At 39.5% G+C, this 21,323-nt stretch overlaps 3 protein-coding genes across 3 annotated transcripts; 2 read left to right on the forward strand and 1 right to left on the reverse strand.

Annotated features, from left to right (window-relative positions):
* Window positions 1–699: 699 nt before the first annotated feature.
* LOC116524039 (olfactory receptor 2Z1-like) lies at window positions 700–1,629 on the reverse strand. Its single transcript, XM_032239136.1, has one exon. It carries the CDS (start codon window positions 1,627–1,629, stop codon window positions 700–702), a length of 930 nt encoding a protein of 309 aa, XP_032095027.1.
* Window positions 1,630–14,171: 12,542 nt separating this feature from the next.
* LOC116524041 (olfactory receptor 2D3-like) lies at window positions 14,172–15,110 on the forward strand. The gene has a single exon (XM_032239137.1). It carries the CDS (start codon window positions 14,172–14,174, stop codon window positions 15,108–15,110), a length of 939 nt encoding a protein of 312 aa, XP_032095028.1.
* A 4,177-nt stretch (window positions 15,111–19,287) lies between these two features.
* Window positions 19,288–20,226, forward strand: LOC116524042 (olfactory receptor 2V1-like). Its single transcript, XM_032239138.1, is given in 1 exon segment — window positions 19,288–20,226. A coding segment is annotated over 1 exon segment (939 nt).
* The last annotated feature ends 1,097 nt before the right edge of the window (window positions 20,227–21,323 follow it).

Genomic DNA, 21,323 nt, shown 5'->3' on the forward strand with positions numbered 1-21,323 from the left:
TTGTAAAATGTTTTTTAAAAATTCCCCTTCACAAGCCCCTCTTTGAGTTCCATGGGCGCCGGAACAATGTACCGGCTTCACCACCACCCCTCCTCAGGCCTGTATGTAGCAATCAGAGACCAGTATCTTATGGCTTCACTCTACAAGACTCGTTCAAATGAAGATGAACAGCCTCCAGAGTGCCTCTCTAAGATGATCTGCTTCATATTATCCAACCATTTCATTCCTCACACTTTTTTATCACACATCAATCCACTCCCTTTTCTTGTAAAATATGTTCTACTAACTTTAACTGAAACTTCTTCAGTCCACCAGCTCACACAAGAAATATTCTCAGCTGCACATTGTTAACGCTATCTCTTACACATGAAGGAAGGAAGGATGGATGGATGGATGGATGGAAGGAAGGAAGGAAGGAAGGAAGGAAGGAAGGAAGGAAGGAAAGCAAGCAAATTTAAGATTCAATGTAGAAAAATATCAAGGTCATGGAATTATTATGGTGTGGTAATGGCTAGTGGAGAAGGATCCATGGTATCCCATGCTGTATGTGGGCCTCCTTTCTTTCCTCGATCATCACCTTTCTTAGCAAGGTGTTTTTATTTCCATTATTGTGAATAAAATCAACAGACATCTTTTTTATCTATTTCTGCAATTAAAAAAAAGGATATTAACACAAAAAAAATCTTTCAGCTCTTTCCATTAGGATGTATGTCTTACAAGGAGTTTTCGTAGAGCTGCTATAACATCTCTGTTCCGTAAGCTATAGATAAAAGGGTTCAGCATTGGAGGGACAACTGTGATGCAGATCGAATAAATCATGGACTTATGGGCTGAGTAAGAAGACACAGGAGTACTGTATGTCAGGATGCTTGCGCCATAGAAGATGCTCACTACACATAAATGGGACAAGCAGGTGCCCAATGCTTTGTGCCTTCCCTCAGTTGAGTGCATGTTCAAAATCTGCACAAGAATGGCTATATATGAGAAGATAATCACTAAGATGGGCAAGAGAATTATCAACACATTGTCAAAGTATATTATTTTTTCAAATCCAGATGTATCAGCGCATGTTAGTTTCATCAAAGCTGGGAATTCACAGACAAAATGATCAATTACGTTTGACCTGCAGTAAGGTAGGGATTGTACATAAATTGCTATGACCATAATGATAAGCGATGAAGAAGACCAGATTCCTACACTCATGAGGAGGCAGATGGTTCTCCTCATAAGAATTGGGTACTGCAAGGGTCTGCAGATGGCCACATACCTGTCGTATGACATGACAGTCAAAAGGTAACATTCTGTGGTCCCCATGGTCAGAGTTAAAAAAATCTGTGCTACGCAGCCTCCCAGAGAAATAGTGGTTCTTTGAGTTAAAAAAATGGCTGACATTTTAGGGACCACAATGAGGATTTGGCCCATATCCACACAGGACAGTTGGCTCAGGAAGAAGTACATGGGGGTATGAAGTGAGGCATCCATCTGGATTAGAAAGAGGAGGAGGGAGTTTCCCATCAGAGCAATAAGACTCATAAACAGAACAATGACAAAGAAAACAGTGGGAGCTTTCAGGTGACTAAGTCCAATTAGATGAAATTCTGTCCACGAAGTTACATTCTCATTTCCCATGGTGCCTTTGTTTGGCTGGTTTTGTGCTCAAGACTGAAAGACAAAGTTTATAAGGGTCATTGAAATACCAGTAAAAATAATTGAGTTAAAATATAATCAAAAATATCATACTGTATTTCAAGGTTTTTTGTGCTAATATAGATGTGGTTTCCTGTATATCTCTTACAGTATATCCCTTATGAAGGGTTTTAATAATATTTTTTTTAATAAGTTCATTTCAGTGGGAGGGATGTGGTGTTCAGAGTTACTTTCATTTAAATGAGCCATTGCAAAAATCACTGAATTGGATGGGTTTGAAACATCTAGGATGATCTATGGTACTTTCTACCACACTCGCCTAGCTTGACAAATGTGCTTAAATGCTCAGTAAAACATTTTAAATAAAGAGCTGGTATGTTATATGGCTAAAATATGTACCAATAAAGGAGAATATTTGTAGCCCAGAGCCAAAATGAGGGGCCCTTTACTTGCACTGATGAGGGGAGACATGATAACAGTGTTCCAATATCTCAGGGGTTGCCACAAAGAAGAGGGAGTCAAGCTATTCTCCAAAGCACCTGAGGGCAGAACAAGAAGCAATGGGTGGAAACTAATCAAGGAGAGAAGCAACCTAGAACTAAGGAGAAATTTCCTGACAATTAGAATAATTAATCAGTAGAACAATTTGCCTCCAGGAGTTGTGAAAGCTCCAACACTGGAAGTTTTTAAGAAGAGACTGGACAGTCATTTGTCTGGAGCGGTGTAGGGTTTTCTACCTAAGCAGTGGGTTGGACTAGAAGACCTCCAAGTTCCCTTCCAACTCTATTCTATTCTATGTTACCTAGTTCGGGTAATGAAACGTCTGCAAGAAAACAACCAGGCTCAGAGAGAACCAAGGACCCCTTATTTTAGAAGTGCTCTGTTCAAACCCTTTTCTCAGCTTTGGACTCACTGGGTAATATTAGGTCAAACTCAATCTTTCAGACCCAACCATCAAGCAAGATTTTTCTTCAAAGCATAATGTGTAATATCTTACAATACAATACAATAGCAGAGTTGGAAGGGACCTTGGAGGTCTTCTAGTCCAACCCCCTGCCTAGGCAGGAAACCCTATACCATTTCAGACAAATGGCTATCCAACATCTTCTTAAAAACTTCCCGTGTTGGGGCATTCACAACTTCTGGAAGCAAGCCATTCCACTGATTAATTGTTCTAACTGTCAGGAAATTTCTCCTTAATTCTAAGTTGCTTCTCTCCTTGATTAGTTTTCACCCATTGCTTCTTGTTCTACCCTCAGGTGCCTTGGAAAATAGTTTGACTCCCTCTTCTTTGTGGCAACCCCTGAGATATTGGAACACTGCTATCATGTCTCCCCTAGTCCTTCTTTCTATTAAACTAGACATACCCAGTTCCTTAATGGAAAGGTAATGTGCGTATGAAATCATCAATAGAAATAAAACTTTCTCATGAAAGATGTCTGGTTCAAGGTTTTCTTTGTTCATTTAGAGGCAGAAATAAGAACCAGTACAAAAAAGGCAAATTTAAATCTATATCCCATATGCTTAATTTCAGTAAAATTAACAATAAAGTATTGCTTAATGCTGTCCAATTGAAAACATTATAACTGTCAAAAGATGGCTAGATTGTGACTTCTGCTAGCAAAATGATTTTCAGCTACTGAATGTGATTCTTTTTTTTTATAAACACTAATTTTTAAAAACTAACTTGTTATAGGAAAGTTAGAAAGGTTTCTAATGAGAAATACAGGCAGAACTATATTGCCCACTCCATTTTTACATCTACCCGAAAAACAAAATGCTTGACTTAAAAAACAAAACACACATACACATGCACACTTCCTACCTTCCTACGTCCATGCGTTAAGAGGAAGAGAATTGTTTGGATCTTAAGAAAGTTAAGATCTCAGTTATTTTAAGTTTTATGCTAATAAAAGGATTGATGTTGTTACTCTTCAGTCATAACTTTTCCACTCTGGAGTATGTTGATTTGTGGAAAAAGACTGGTATAAGATTAACAGAAGTATCTGCCAGAATCTAGATCTATATAGCATAAGTCATTCTGTTTGGTCTGTGAACAGGCCACAGGATGGCGTTTGCATCATTCCGCCTACTCAGGCATTGCAGAATGTATGAAGAAGCTACCGATGGGCTGCATCCTTTGGAGAATTTGGCTCATTAAATGTTGCTATTCAAAAAGAATCCCTGAAGAACCAAGCAGTTAATACTAAGATTATTAAAATAAAATTAAACTGTCTAGGTCTTGTTATATTTTTTGTCATCTCATACTATAAAAATATGGAAAGAGCTATCCATGGGAATTACATTCCTGGAAATTTCAGGGACTGTAAAGATAGGGACCAATCCAGGGGTGGGATTCAAATATTTTTACTACCGGTTCGGTGGACATGGCTTGGTGGGCATGGCAGGGGAAGGATCAGACGTGGGTTTCAAATCCCAGCGCTACTGGTTTGCTCATGCTTGCGTGCACACAACTCTTCTGCACATGTGCAGAAATGTCCGGGCAGGTGGGCGGAGCCTCCTGCCACCACCACTACCGATTTGGCCGATCCGGGCCAAACCAGGAGCAACCCACCTCTGGGAAGGATAATGTAAAATCTCCATTCCCATCCCATCCTCCAGGGGACCCCAGCTGGGACTCTGGAGGCAGAGAATAGATGGGTGGTGGGGCTAGTCAGAGGTGGTATTTACTGGTTCTCCAAACTACTTAAAATTTCCATTACCGGTTCCCCAGAACTGGTCAGAACCTGCTGAACACCACCCATCTCTTATTTTGTTTATCCTTCATGCCCCTTCCTTTGACTTCCTGGTCCATTATCAAGGTTTTCATTATTAATTTTATACTGATGGTATCCAAATCTTTTTAATATAGGTGTTAATGACAATGCATTGACAACCAGAAGCTTCAAGCAAGTCAGACAAGCCTCAACAGAAAAACATCATTAACAACTGTGAAAACAAAATTGGAATTCTATACTGTATTGGTTAATGCCCAGATCAATAAGGATTACATTGAGTTCTGTGGCTTTGGGCATCCAGTGAAGTGGGTTACAAAACCAACCCCTATTTGCTAGGTCAGCAGGTCATGGGACTGCAATATGACTGGAAGGCAAAAGAAGAGAAAAATTCATGTTTCTGTCAATCTGTTCCACCTACAAAAACATTCCAAGGCAAATGTTTGAAATTTGGAAGCAGAGATTCGTAGACTGAACTGTTATTGAATAAAGACTAATGTTGTTTTATCCTTATGTAGGAAGTTCACACCCACCTCTCTCCTAGAGAAATGAAATATCCTGGGAAATATTGGAAAGGCAGAATATTATATTTCCCTGGATCAGAAATGGAGAAACATGTTTTTAGGCAGGAAACAGACTCACTCTTAATAGCCCCCCCTTTCTCAATGGACCATATGGCATCTGGGAACTCAACCGAACTTGGACTCAAAACACAGCCTAGAGAGTTGCCCCTGCATGGCTCCATGGGAGTCTGACAATCAATCAGAATACATTTCTTACACAGGAATAGGAAACAGAGAGGTGGGGCTGAACAGATTAAAAAAAAACCAGCAAGCCCCTCCTTCTCTCTCTTTTCTTCTTCACCCAACATCTGGAAGCGTGTGATCCCCCTTTTCTGTTCAGGAGCTCAAGCCATGTGGTCCTGTCCACCATTAAATCATCTTTCCAAGCAGCCTCCATGTTTCCAGTGTCTTTTTTCCCACGGAGCTCACCCAAAAGGACATTTCTTCCAACACTTAAAAGAAAATTCAGAACTAGAAGCTTTTGAGCATCCAGTTTTGGTTACCACATTACAAAAAAGATGTTGAGACTTTGGGAAAAGTGCAGAGAAGAGCACCTAGGATGATTAAAGGCTTGGAGACTAAAACATATGAAGAACGGCTGCAGAAATTGGGTATGGCCAGTTTAGAGAAGAAAAGGACTAGGGGGTGACATGATAGCAATAGTCCACTATCTGAGGGGTTGCCACAAAGAAGAGAGGGTCAACTTATTTTCCAAAGCATCAGAAGGCAGGACAAGAAGGAATGGATGGAAACTAATCAAGGAGAAAGGTAACCTGGAATTAAGGAGAAAATTCCTAAGTGAGAATAATTAACCAGTGGAACGGCTTGCCTTAAGAAGTTGTGGCTGCTTCATCACCAAGGTTTTTAAGAAGAGACTGCACAGCCACTTGTCTGAAATGGTATAGGGTCTCCTGCTTGAGCAGGGAGTTGGACTAGAAGGCCTCCAAGGTCCCTTCCAGTTCTATTCTGATTGATTAAGTAGATAATAAACAAGTGTCAGATGGCAAAGAAGAATTGCAAGGCAAGCTATATTAACTATGCACCCTTGTTTGTTTATTTGGATTATATAATTGCACATCACAAATACATGACTCTTCATGGCTAAAACAATTAAAACCAATACAAAAATAAAGCAAAATGACATTATTAAAACACAAAAGCATATAAAACTGTTCTGACCCCCCCACTCCTCCATACGCCGAGGCACTCCAAGACAAGATTACTGCTAGACAATTTATTCACAGTAAATTAACACACTGACAAGACCTGGGCAGCAATCCAGACTTCCAAGATAAGAAATATACTTGAGAGCTTCTCCAGCGTTGGTATAAATAGTTGAATCCTGCAAACAGCCTCCTCCCAAAGTCTCTCCTTATATACTCTCTTGGGAGGAGCCTAATTATAACCACCTGGGTCCAATTATCTTCTGTATCTGCGTAGTTGCTCTCAGCGTTTATCTGCCCGCTTTTGTCTGGCATCTGGGACCAACTCCCTTATCTCCTCCCCACTGCTCCAAGGCCTGACGTCATGGGCACACTCCCTTTGGCTTTCACTGCTGCTCCATGCCTCAGGCGCCTCCTGGTGGCCAACCAACCTCTTTGGTCCCTGCTTGGAGTCGGAACCCTGTCCAGGGTCCTCCACATCTTCCAGAGCCGACTCATAGGGTCCCTCGCTATCGGAGTCTGTTTGCAGCTCCAACGGCTCCTGCTGGGCCACAACATAAAACTATATTTAAAACTTCTGCTTTCTCCAGCTTTGGGTTGAATGTTGCTTAAGATATTTTTCACTTTTCCAAAGTTCAATTGCACTATATTCAATTCACTAATGACCAAGATTGCTTGTAATGAAGGTGCAAAGGAGTGCAAACCTTGGCCCTGATAAAATAACTAATGTATCATAAGACAAGGGGGGGGGGGGTTAACAAGTGAGATTTCTATTGGGGAGGAGAGCAACATTTGTAATATATCAGGTACAACATCGCAATCCAAAAGCCACTTCCTTGGGTTACACTGGAGTTCATTGCCTTATAGTAAGGGATGAGACTTGGATTATCACACTACGCTTGCCACATTGCAAATTTGGGGCCATGACCCAACATCCCTGATCTGCTTATCTCTAAAGCAGTTATTTTCACTTTTGTTGCATTTGACATTGACCAATGTACTTAATGTAGAGTCAGACATAAAAACATATTCTTCCAGAAATTATGCACACATAAAAATTCAGGCCTATTGAAATACATTGATGTATGTATTTATGTGTCTATTGAAAAATTGCACCTTAAATATTACCTTTCCTTACTGTTTCTGATATAGATTTTTCCTAAAATCCATTCGCTGTTAATCCGTGTTTGGAATGGGAAACATGGAAGCATGAAAACCATTTCTACACCAACTTGATTCAATGGAAGATATTTAATCATAAAAAGAATAACTAATTAGTACCATTCTTTCAATTCCAATTAAAAATATATATGAATAGCTTCTATCTTAATGAAGCAATCAAATTCTCCGTTTACAATGTTTGCATTTCTTTGCTCGGAAAAGTTGACTTGCAAAACTTTTTCTCATTAAAAGCTCTTTAATAATTTAATAATCAACTTCAAGTAGACCCATTGGTACTTATTAAGAGGCTTCAATGCATAGCTATTGTTTAAGAACTATTTTAAAAAATGTAATCTCAAGAGAAAAGACTTCAGATAATGAGATTCTCTGCTTTTGGGAAATGGTTGCTTTCTGAAGAAAGTTCAAGAAGCTCTTGAGATATTTTGAAGTCTCAGGTACAGACTCTCAAAAGATTTAAATATTTATGTTTGATTGGGCTGCATTGCTAGAAAAATATTAACTATAGGATAATTATCCATGCTATTATTTTTCAGCTAAGAAGAGACACATGTCTCATAACAAAACCTAATAGGTTATTTTCTATCACCTTATTATATAAAGTATCCATATATTATTTTCAATTTCCAATTATAAATATAAGTGGAATTTATAAACTTTTGATTAGCTCCACTTTCTCCTCCCCCCCACTACAACTTTCCCAATGCACGTACACATCCAACTTGGAAAATTAGGGGGGGGAAACTGCTGAAAGTGAAAAACAAGTCTTGGAAAATGGCTGAATAACGTGGATAATCACTTTTAATGCACTTTGATGATGTACAACCAACTCATATAATCCACAACAAAAATATTTTTATGGAGGAACTTGTAGATTGGTAATAGCGCCATGTTAATTCATGAGTTTAGAGGGCAAAATTCTGCCACAGTTGATTCGGGGGTGGTGGTGATATTCTGTTTGTTGACATGAAGGGAGGAGTGGAAGAGTGCCATTTTGGGACATTTAGACACCCAAAATAAAAGAATATGGTAATTAGTCAGTGTTTGCTTAGAACATCTCTACTTTTCCAATATGTGGCTTAACCAGATATGTATTGATTTGTACATTAGGTAAAAGAGTGAATATAAAATTTAGATAATGAAATTGAGACAATTGCTGATGGATAGATAGGTCATGAGAAGTTTTGAATATGGAATAAGCCATTTCTTGGTAAGCATCAAGAGTGGATCTTGGGAGAATTGGGTACAAAAGTGAAAGAAACTAGAGTGAAAATAGAACTCCAAGAAGTAAAAATATGTTTTGTATAATTATTTTCCAAAAATGATGGGGCAAGCTGACAATGAGAAAACCCCCAACAAAAGTACTTGTGCTTTTAACTCTTTTCTTGCCTATAAGACTCTCTTCCCTTCCTCTCTCCATTAAGTCCTTGTTTTTCTTCTTTCTTTGATCAATGAAGATCTGTTAATTACCTGAGTCACTCCCTCCTGTCCATTATTATAAATTACTCTGCAGCGTACTCTACATCAGGATTCTCTTGAAAGCCACCTAGAAACTTCGACTGGTTCAGAACACAACAGGATGCACAGTAATGATAGCCCCTAGGTTTGTCCATGTAACACCTCTATTGTTATCTATATGTACTGGTATGTGCATGTATGTGTGTTGTGTGTGTATGTAAAGTGTGTTGAAGCAGAATAAAAAGCATAAATGCTTTTGTATTCTGGTGTTGGAGAATATACACTTGAGAATACCATGAATAGTCATAGACCTGTGACAGTAACCAATGAGTTTCAGATGAGAAAAGGGAAATCAAAGGGAAATCACTGCCAAGCTTGGTTTTTAACAGGAATGTATGAGCCACATTGTTGATGTTCTTCAATACTGAAAGGTTTGTACAAGAAGGGATCCTCTCACATTGATGGCAAAGATGAAAGCTGCAGGAGCTGAAATTTACCAGCAACTGTTCCCATATTGCAGGAATGAAGGTGAGGAATTTCTTCCCAGCATTTTGAGAGTTGACAAAATATAAGCTCATCATTGTGACTCAGAAAAATGTTATCAGTCCATTGATTATTATTACTGTAGAAAGATTCATCTGTGAAAGGAAATGGTCAGACTTCAGGTTTCAGTAGACAATATAACAGTAACAATTATTTGGAACAGGGTTAGCATCATTCACATGGAGTTCCTTGACCCAAAGGTTTGAATGTTGCAGTGTAGTGACTCTGAACTAGTAACAAAGATTAGGCAGAGTTCAAAGAAAACATTATTACAATAAGCAACACTAGGCCTCACACCTTATGCAACACCCAAGAGACACTTGTGATGTTGGATCTCATCATCTTTCCCAACACACCATATAATTCAGATTTGGTGCCATGCCATGCAACTTTTACTTTTTCTCAAAATTGAAGACGTACCTTTGTGGACATCTGTCTGACTTACATGGAAAAGAGGGAATGAGATTTCAGGATCTGGTTGAAGAGACAGAATGTGGAGCTGTATAAAGCTTGTCCATTATGGGCAGAGGAATATAGTGAACAGCAGTGATTATGTGGAGAAGTAAATACACGAAACAAAAAGAGAGCATTTTATGATTTATTTTCTTGTTTCGTTTATTGACATATCCTTTTTAAGCTAAAGATAATAGAGGTGGAGACATTTATATGTTCATTCTGGATGGATATATTGTGGATATATATATTAATATTTACTACTAAATGAATATTAATATTTGACTATTTTTCTACAACTTTCATGACGCAGACAAATAAATAAATCAATGGGTTACATAGTTTTTTCATTGTCCAAATGTCTCTTTTCATTTCCTATCTTCTGTGCTCTGCTTTAATCATTTTGAAATAACAAGCAGCCAAGCTAATTATTTGGGTGGGAAATGCAATCTTCTGGGATTCATAAAAAATATGAGAAGGATATAAATTAATGTTGATTTTTTTCCTTCTAGGTTCTTCAATATTGCATCAACATTCTCTCTTATGATATTATTGGAAAGAAAGAAACCAACTTTGCTCATCAAAACAAAAGAATAGCCATTATATATTTCTTTTTTAAAATATTATAAGTGTATTATTGCAAATGTAGTCAACAGATGTAAACTATAAGAACTGATAGCTGAAAGGAAGAAAGCAGCCAAGCGAGATCTCACGTTAATATAATGAGGCAATATTCTGCTCAAATGACTAATAAAGAAAGAAAAAAGCATTGTGAGAGACAGGTGAAAAAGAACAGAGATGAATGAAGGTAAGATATTATATGACAAACAATCCAGGACTGAATCTATATAAACAAAAATCTTATGTAGCTTAATCTGAATTTAAAACTTGTTAATTTGCTATTATCTTCTGTCCTGTCAATGTAATGTTTACATACATTCATGTAGTTACATTGGAACCTTCTGGTAGATCTCTAAGTGTTCAATAGTTTAGTAGAAGGTTTAGGCTCAGAATTGTTTAACAATAACCACAGAATGACTTCCCCTAAACTATGTTGTTGAAACAAGGGAAATGTGGCATAGTTAGGAGAGTTGTAGCAAGGAAAGACTGAGCAGTCCCATTCAAAATTTATACTGAGAGCAAAGTTCCTGGATTCAGAAATCTTGAATTCTACTTCTGCACCTCACTCTGGCTGTGTAATTACACAAGTCAACTGTTTTGCACAAGTCAAAGCTGCTTGCATTTTATTTTGCAGATAACAACAGAGATGGCTCTTCCTTGCTTTCATGTCTCTCTTTATGTATATCACTCGGGTCTGTAAAATGAAATTACTTCTCTGTATAGGTTTTCCTGACAGCTGATTTGATGTCAGCTAAAAACTGAATTTCTATTTTCATTTTCTGTTTCCATTGCCTCTTTTGTAACTCAGTGTCAAGACAATCATTGTCTTGATGGTACACATGCAGCAGTGATCAGAAAAATGACTTTTGCCTGGCATCAGAGGGTGGAAAATATTTGCTGTGGCTGCAGCAGAGATGGATACCCCTTGCTTGGTAACTTTATCCAATATCTTTAAACTTCTTCTTGTGCTCTTGTTCTATATCCCATTCTGTTGCACAGTAACCAGAGCTGAATAGATTTTTCTTTTTTTAAAAAAAAGTCTGGAATCATGAAGGCAGCTGAATAATCACTTAAAATTTCTGTCTCCTTTTTCTTTTTCTCTGTAGGGAGCAAATTCCCATTTGTGATTACTCCATTCAGGAAGGCAGTGAAGGGGAAGAAATGTTTTATGCTTGTTATTTAAATGTGTGACAGCTGCTCATTCCAGTAGATTGTTTGCAGCTTACAAAATCCAATTTGTTTGCTTCTTTATTAAAACTATTCCTATAGCTGTCCATCTTATGGCTAGAAGGACTCTAGCTGGCAAACAAGCATTAAAAACTGAAACAAAACCACAGTTTAAATCACAGATACTGTAAAAATAGCAAAATAAATGTAACCGTGTGCATCTGAATATTTTGTGCGGTTGTGTGATTGTGATACTTCAAAAAGGATATAGTGGTGCTAGAGATGGTTCAGAGGAGAGGTGGGTTGCTCCTGGTTTTACTACCAGTTTGCTTTGTGTGTGCACCAGACATGGGCTGCATGTGCATGTGCAGTTCAATGTAAATTGTTCCTTGTGCATGCGCAGAACAATTTACAGTGAACTACACGCACGCGCATACTACAACATGCCAGCAATGACAGCAGGGACCAGGAAAATGGTTCTGGGGCGTGGCCAGCCTGGGACGCTGCCAGTTCTGCGACGCAGGCCAAAAATCCACTACCACTTTGGCCAAACCGGACCGAACTGGGACCAACCCATCTCTGGTTCAGAGGAGGAGAACTAGGTTGATGAAGGGGCTGGACAGCTTCCCGCTGAATAAAAGTTGTGGCATTTGGGTTTTTAATTTATAAAGGAGGCAAATGAGAAGCGTACAGCACTATGCCTGCAAGAAAAGCTACAGGTAGAACTATTAGCAATTTATATTATTTCAGTGTTGTATGGAATGGGAGTGCAAGGACTTTTGTTACTTTATATTTGTTGATGGTTCAGGGACCTGGACATTGGTTAATGGATGTCCTTTGCACTGTAGTATTGATAAGGTGAGGGGAAGCGATGTTCCTTGTGTATTCTCCGATTTCAAGATCAACAGTAGTGAAGACATTCATGGATCAATTATTTCTGCCTTAAGAGAATGATGTGAAAGTGTCCTTTGAAGTGCCCTTTGAAGAGCCACGGTGGCGCAGTGGTTAGAGTGCAGTACTGCAGGCTACTTCTGCTGACTGCCAGCTGCCTGCAATTTGGCAGTTCAAATCTCACCAGGCTCAAGGTTGACTCAGCCTTCCATTCTTCCAAGGTGGGTAAAACCCAGATTGTTGGGGGCAATAGGCTGACTCTGTAAACTGCTTAGAGAGAGCTGGAAAACACTGTGAAGTGGTATATAAGTCTAAGTGCTATTGCTATTACTATTAATTTCCACAGGTGGAATGGGCATGAAATCAAATACAGTGTCCCAGATAAAGAAATTATTCATATTAGGCACAACGGGCTTCAATTTATACCAGCTTCCCAAAACCGCTAAGAAATCTAAGGAATTGCAACCCCAGCACATTTGGTTAGCACCAAATTACAGAAGGGTAGTCTAGGTACTGCAGAGTTAATGCAGCATCCGTAGACAATGGCAACTCCTTCCATGCGCAGACCTTTCCATGCACAGATCACAAACCAACACATAGGAGGAATATTAATAAAACCGTTTTAGGTGAATGAAATTAATGGACAACATCCCACAATATAGTGGCAGAATATGGGATCAATTACCATTTTTATCTGGTGAAAAAAATATTTCTTATTCCTAAATATGGTGATTATTTGGGATATGAAAAATAAAATTGAGCTATTGTGTTTCTACGTTTCCCAAGAGGCTATTTTCTTTCAGCTGCCGTACATTTGTGCTTATTTGTGACTGTTGTATACCTTAGGATGGGGGCCAAACCGTTCGTTTAAATAATGCAAAGTTCTCACGAGAAATGCATTCTAGAGAGCTCACCAAACTGTTATTTCTGGAGAATTCTGGTGAGGACTTGGTAAACTACAGATCCCTGAAGGAGTGGGGACAACTTTACAGTGAAATCGGTGGCCAGAGGGTGCATCTTGGCTGGCAAAATCACTCTACAGAAAGGAGAAATTGTGAGATTGATCACATGTCCTCCATACTGCTTCTCCTCATAAGTACACTGTAGGAACTGTTTTTGCGCAGCAGCTGGGAGTTGAGATATTCCAATGAAGCTCATAATTGTAATGTAGCCTTTATGAACACAATCTTCCGCTAAGCCTAATTTCTTAATCACCTTTGGGATTTTTTTTTTTTTACTGTTTTTCAAATATTAATAACCTTTAGAACAGCAAGTTTTATGGCATTCTCTGGGTCAGTTTCTTCAATCTTTATTGAAAGAACTTTTACATATTTAAGCTTAAGGGCATTTTTTTAAATAAAAAAAAGGGGTCGCTTCACTTGGAGGAATATCTTCCTTCACAGTTTAATGCAAATGTGGGAAACCATTTGACTAAATGATGATATATATGCTGCACCTTCTTATAGCTAAATTGGAACACGGCTGTTACTTCTTGAGTATTTTTCCACATTTCTTTTTCCATTTGATTTCTCTTTCACCAAGCTAAGCAGGAATAGGCAGAAAAACTGCAGGATAATTGCTTCGCACAACACCAATATGCGTTTCCACACAAACTTCATTATTCAATGGCACCAGTTTTCTCTATTTTATTTAGCTCACAATCATTTGCAAAAATAGCCCTCTTTAATTCTGCATGATTTTTTTTTAAAAAAAAAATATTAAACCCCTTTCTTTTTTTACCTTAGGTGAATATGGCAAACAATATCCTATGGGAAAATAAAAGTTCTGTCTCTGAATTCATCCTTCTGGGTTTCTCAACCAAGCTGCAAACACAACGGTTCCTTTTTGCTCTCTTCCTCATCCTGTATTTGATGATTCTCCTAGGCAACGGCCTCATTATCAACCTCATCAGAATAGACTCTCGTCTCCACACGCCCATGTACTTCTTCTTGGCCAATCTATCTTTCTTGGACATCAGTTATAGTTCTACCACAATGCCCCAGATGTTAATACATCTCCTTGTAAAGAGTAAAACCATCTCCTTTGTTGGCTGTACTGCTCAAATGTACATCTTCCTGTCTTTGGGGATAACTGAATGCGTTCTCTACGCCGTGATGGCTTACGATCGGTATGTAGCCATCTGCCACCCATTACACTACTCTAGCATGATGAGCAAGTCGGTTTGTGTTAAGATGGTCGTCGGGTCCTGGGCCTGTGGCTTCCTCTTTGCCATGATGCACACCAGCTTCACGATGCGCTTGCCTTATTGCGGCCCAAACGAGATCAACCACTTCTTTTGTGAAGTGCCAGCTATCTTGAAATTAGCTTGTGCTGACACACGCGTCAATGAGGTGGTGGACTTTGTGTTGGGGGTGATCTTGCTCATGACCCCACTTTCTTTGATTGCGACCTCTTACATGTTCATCTTGAGTGCTATCCTGAAGATCCGCTCGGCAGAAGGGAAGTTCAAAGCTTTCTCCACCTGCACCTCACACATTACAGTGGTGACTCTCTTCTACGGTGCTGCCATGTTCATGTACATGCGCCCAGCTTCCAGCTATAAGCCAGAAAGAGACAAGAAGTTTTCTCTCTTTTACAATGTGGTATCTGCTCTTTTGAACCCATGTATTTACTCTCTAAGAAACAAGGAGATCAAAGGAGCCCTGTGCAAATGGGTTTGCATACAATAAATGAACACGTATATTATTTATTAAAAGGGAAAATGTAAAGAAGAGGACTATTTTATAACTATGCTATAATTTATGCAGGATAACCAAATGAGCCCCCAACTCACAAAGACACTGCTTTTGTCATTCTATATATCAGGCTCAGTATGACGCTGAGCTTGTCAGTCAGAAAGGTCAGCAGTTCAGTGGTTCGAATCCCTAGTGCAGCATAACAGAGTGAGCTCCCGTTACTTGTCCCAGCTTCTGCCAACCTAGCAGTTCGAAAGCATGTAAAAATGCAAGTAGAAAAATAGGAATCACCTTTGGTGAGAAGGTAACAGCATTCCGTACATCTTCGCTGTTTAGTCAGGCCGGCCACATGACCACGGAGTCGTCTTTGGATAGCGCTGGCTCTTCAGCTTTGTAACAGAGATGAGCACCACCCCCTAGAATCAGGAACTAGCACATATGTGTGAGGGGAACCTTTACCTTTTATACTGGGCTACACATAATTTTTTTTTTCCAGACAGACATTCTAGCATATTTCTATAATATTCACTCGTATGCTCATGTTCACAGGAAGGCTGTGTGAGTTCTAGTTCCATTTTGGGCATGAAGCCAGCTGGGTGACATTGGGCCAGTCCTTCTCTCTCAGCCCTAGGAGGAAGGAGTCAAGAGCAAACCACTAAAAATATTGCCAAGGAAACCTCTGTGACTTTTCCAGGCAATCACCAAGAATCAATATTCAAAGGCACCCCAAAATTTTAAAAGTAAAATGTTCCATTGTGTGAAAATAAATATTATAGCCTCCTAATTGCTATAGAGCAGATCGATTCATTTTAAAGAAGATAGTTACACGGGCTGATTTCCTTAAAGAGACTATCTAGAAAGTTAAGAAAGAAAGAAAAATAGAAGCTAGGAGCTGTGTTTGAATCTTTAAAAATGACACCTCCCCAAATTATAATTACTGAGTCAAAATAGCTTTGTTAGAATGGATCATGGCATGGGTCCAGGTTAACTGAGGAACTATCTCATCCCAATGGGATTGGCCTACCGCACTCATTCTGGCAGAAGCAGAAGTGGGTTCCTACTGGTTCGGACCGGTTTGTCTGAGTAGGTAATAACGGCCTGACACATCCCTGAACTGGTTTTATCAGTGGTGCCATAGGCACTGCCATCTTGTTTTTACTACTGCACATGTGGGTATAGCTCATAGCGAGCGCCTGATGCACATCCCTGAGTGAACCGGCAGTAACAGAAGCCAGAACCCACCCTTGGGCAGAAGAGGCCTACCGTGAACTCCATCAGCCAAAGAATTTCAGTGGGTAGAGTCCATGAGAAGAGCCTTTTCTGCCATGGCCCCCCACCCTTTGGAACATCTTGCAACCAAAGTGAGATCTGCCCTCACCATTCTGGGCAGCCTTAAACCCTGGATTTGCCAGTTGGTATGAGGCCCTGATGGAGAAGCTCTAGGCCGGAGGGTGGAGCTTTAGGTGAGTTGGTGCAATGTCAGAGAAGGTGCCACCATTGCTGTACTCCAAACCAGCAGTCTCTTGGTCTGTATTTAACATTTGGTGATTTTAATGTGTTTTTATACTTATAATTGTCTTTATATCTCTATGTTTCATGATCTTGTAAGCCATTCAGTCACTTCCAACTGAGAGATGGGTGGCATATGATTTTAATTAATAAATTAACCATGGGATAAAACAAATGCAGTTCCGTCTACAGTTCTATGATTCCCAAATTATTTTACTGATTATTGTTTATGTTCCCTTCATCTAAATCAGTTATCAGTAATCCATCAACCTCTTTTAAATGAACTTGTTGGTGCAGCAGATTGGTGTCAGAATAGCTGGCATATTAGACACGATCTTGTCCAGTCTAATCACCAAAAATGATGGTTTGCTATACACTTAGACTTTTACTTAGAGCCATTCAATTACTGACTCTTCAAAGTTATGTCACTGGAAAAAAGTGACTTATGACCAGTTTCCACACTTATCATTGTTGCAGCATTTCTATGGTCCCATGATCAAAATTTCGGTGCTTGTTGCTTTTATTTTGGGTGTACTGTCCCAAGGTCACGTGATCACCATTTGTTACCTCCCCTCCCTCCCAGCCGGCTTCTGACAACCAAAGTAAATGGGGGAGGCCAGATTCACTTAATGACTGCATGATTCACTTAATAACTACAGTAATTTGCTTTAATATATGTGGCAAAAAGGTCATAACATGGGGCAAAACTCGCTTTACAACTGCCTTTCTTAGCAATGGTAATTTTGGGCTCAATTGTTTACAATATACTTTTTTATTTTCCATTTTCATAACATATAATCACATGTATACTATTACATAGCCAATATCCTATTGTATTAAGTAGTAATTACATCAGTTCCTCTTGCATCAACGCCCAGAAAGATTAAAACCCATTATTAGCTCTTCTGCTCTCCATACACCTCTTTCTTCTGCCTCTCTCCTACCTCCTTTCTTCCCTCCATCATCCTTTTCTACTCTACTTCCTCTTCCTTTCTCCTTCTCCACTCTCTTCATTCCACTCCTCCTTATCCTCATCTTCCCCCCTTACGCTCTCTCCTATCCCTCTCTTCCTATCTTTCTTCTCTCCTTTCCCACTCTTCCTCTCATTCACTTGGTGTATTTCAGCTTCTGAGCAAACTCCATTCTATGTTGATGGTATTTATGCTTCCATATCAATATACTTAACATATCTTAGTTTTAAAGAAAAAATAAGAGAAGACAGTATACATGTGTAATCATATTACTTTAAAATCTAACACTCCTCGTCAAACCTAATATAGATCCCTCCCTCCCACCCTCCCCCCCAACCTCCCCCCAGCCTTCCCTCCCCCAACTTCCCAGAACCCATACACGCCGTACGTCAAGGACTACAAGTATTTCATTGTCACTCTGCTTCTCAAGGGGAATTACTCACTTTAGTGAGTCCCAAATTAAAGCCTTGGGAATAGTGAGTGAAGATTTTTATTTTTTAAATTCTGGAGGTGTGAGATTTTCAGCTGCCTGCCTGATGCAATAATTAATCAGCCATTCTTTCAAAACAAAAGAATTACTTACCATCGCTTGTTCAACATAACAGAAGTTACTGGACAGTGGAAAGTATGTAGGAATACCGCTAAAAATGAAGCGGGAGGAGAAAGCCTGAAAATTATGAATGAAAGTAATATATACTATCTAGCAGGTAATAATGGCTTTGGGGTTGATATTGGGTTGTTGTGAAGAATATTTGAATTTCTAAAAATCATCAGACATCACTTTAGCCCCAATTTCTTCAGGGCAAAGATCATAATACAAAGGTAGATGATTGAATGCATAGGTAAGAAAGCAAGTATGGGTGTGAGACACAATCTTGATGCTTAAAATAATAACTGGAGTCCTTGTGGGGTGGGAATCAAATGCATTTCCAGACTTACATTTTTTCACCCAGAGACTGCAACTGTAATAATGAAAGGACATCTGTTCAGGTCCCCAATTTTCTCTAAAGAAATGGGTAGAATTTCAAGCCAGGATATTATTCCTAATACTGAAGAACTTGCTTTTTTTTAATTAAAAAAAACAACTGTTTGGTAATGGAAGATAGCTCACCAAAGGATTCAAGGATTTCCTGACAACAGGTATGTGTGTCTGTATGTGTGCTTGTGTGTGTGTGTGTGTGTGTGTGTGTGTGTGTGTGTGTGTGTGTCCCAAAGGTGCTTTTTCAGGAGGCAACTGGACTTTCTTGTTTTTTTTCTTTTGAAGAAGTTTCGCTCCTCATCCAAGAAGCTTCTTCCGCTCTGAGTGGATGGTGAGGAATGGAAGGATTTATACTCCTTGCAGATACCTGGTCATTTGCATCATTCTAGAAGGTCCTTGAGGCACTTGGAGGTTTATCTGTGTCCTTAGGGTCACCTGAGTGGTGCTCCTAGTTCCTGTAGACTGCAATTTTTTCCTCTGGAAATCCATTCCTACTCCCATACTATTCAAAGGGTGTTCCTCCCAAATTGTATAGCTAAAAGTCTGTAGAGATTCTCAGTCATGACCTAAATGACTGAGAATTTCTACAGACGTCTGTATAAGTGATTCTTATCCAACTATTACCAGCTTTGGTTCAGTTTTCATCTCAACCTCCCATGATTTTCTAGCTTTAATTCCAATATTTTCTGTTATGTTTTCAGGAGAACTCATAATGTAAATAATGAACAGAACTTTGTGGACCGAATTCATTCTTCTTGGACTTCTGAATCACACAGTGATACATACAGTTTTCTTTGGGGCGATCCTATTGACTTTTTTTGTTGCCTTATTGGGAAATTGTCTTTTCTTTTTTGTAATTGTCGTAGGTTCATATTCCAGAGTCCCTATGTACTTTTTCCTCAGCCAGCTCTCCTTTATAGACATCTGCCAGACTTCTAGCATTGTCCCCAAAATGTCCATGGATTTTTGGAAAAAAGACAATACAATTTCATTGGCTGGATGTGGGATTCAGATTTTTTCCACCCTCATGATGGGAGGAGCAGAGTGCCTCCTACTGACCGTCATGTCTTATGACAGGTACGTGGCCATCTGCAAACCTTTACACTATCCAGTTCTCATGAGCAGGAGGGTATGTGTGGCCATGTCGGGTGGAGTCTGGTTTGGGGCGATTCTTCATTCAATCGTGCACATTTTTTGTGTATTCCAGCTGCCTTTCTGTAAGTCTAATAGAGTGAATCAGTTCTTCTGCACAGTCCAAGCTCTGCTGAAATTATCTTGTTCTGAAACATCCACCTATGAAAATTGGTTGTTCCTAACTGGCAGTATATTACTCTTGGGTCCCTTCTCCATCATCCTTGCTTCCTACATCTCTATCCTTTTGACAGTCCTGGGAATGCAATCAGTGGAAGGAAGGCAAAAAGCATTTCATACATGTCTTTCCCACCTCTGTGTGGTGGGGCTCTTCTATGGGGCAGCAAGTTTTAAATATATGAGACCCCGGTCTTACCGAACACCAGAACAGGATAAGGTGGCTTCTTTGTTCTGTGACATTGTGACTCCCATGCTAAATCCCTTGATATACAGTTTGAGGAACCGTGATGTGCTACTAGAACTGAGAAAGCACATTAAGAAATTTAAGTTGCATATCTAGCCCACCTAACAAGGGCCACATCAGAGGCAATCAATCTGGTTATTTGGAAGAGAACATTCTTTGTTGTGCTTTTTTGGTGACGCTTTTGATGGTAGGTGTCCATTTTAGGTCTTGAGATAAGATAGAACTTAGAAATTTGAAGGTCTCTACTGTTGATACTGTGTTGTCTAGTATTGTAGTCTCCTAAAGTCTACCACTATTTATATGGTTTTGAGGGTGTTCAGTTCCAGATTGTTCAGTTGCACCACGAGGCTAGTTGTTCAACCTCTCGTTTGTATGCGGTTTCATCGTTGTCTCGAATGAGACCAATCACTGTTGTATCATCTGCAAACTTCAGTAGTTTAACAGATGGATTGTTTGAGGTTCAATCATTGGTATATAGAGAAAAGTGGAGAGAGCACACAGCCCTGAGGGGCTTCTGTGCTAATTGAACATGTATCTGATATGATTTTGCCTAGCTTCACCTGCTGCTTCATGTGTGTTAGGAAGAGCAAACAGCTGATAGCATTGTAGTTCTTTGCAGCAATATTGTGGCCTCTACCAAGATGGTAGTGTGTTAAAGTAATGTTTTGGGGTAGTCTATCCCTTCCCATAAAGGTGGCATTGTGGCTCAGTGGTCAGAGACACTGTCAGCTGGAAAGCTCACAGCCTGAATTCGAGGCTCAAGTGCTGCACAATGGGTGAGTGCCCGTACTTTGCCCCAGCTTCTGCCCACCTTGAAAGAAGTTTGAAAGTATGAAAATGTGAGTAGATAAATAGGTACCACTTCGGTGGGAATGTAACAGCATTCCATGCACCTTGGTGTATAGTCATGCTGGCCTCATGACCACGGAAAGTGTCCTCAGCAATGTGTCATCCCCTAATTTGTAGTTAACGTCGATAATATTAGAATGAATAGAAGTATGTTGAGATAGTTTATATAAAATCTATAATATTGTGTAATTATGGATGCCAGATAGCATTGGCTGATGTGTTCAAATCACATTCTGCAAAAATGCCTTGCTTTGGCTAGTCTGCTGAGGCAGTGGATCAGTGATGGGTTGCTGCTGGTTTTACTACTGGTTCGCTTTTCGCGCGCTTTGCCCACATGTGTGTGC

The sequence above is a fragment of the Thamnophis elegans genome, chromosome 2, assembly GCF_009769535.1.
Source record: "Thamnophis elegans isolate rThaEle1 chromosome 2, rThaEle1.pri, whole genome shotgun sequence".
NCBI lineage: Eukaryota > Metazoa > Chordata > Lepidosauria > Squamata > Colubridae > Thamnophis > Thamnophis elegans.

Bases quoted from the DNA above. Each gene is read 5' to 3' on its own strand.
- LOC116524039 (XM_032239136.1), bottom strand. From the start codon at position 1,629: ATGGGAAATGAGAATGTAACTTCGTGGACAGAATTTCATCTAATTGGA.
- LOC116524041 (XM_032239137.1), top strand. From the start codon at position 14,172: ATGGCAAACAATATCCTATGGGAAAATAAAAGTTCTGTCTCTGAATTC.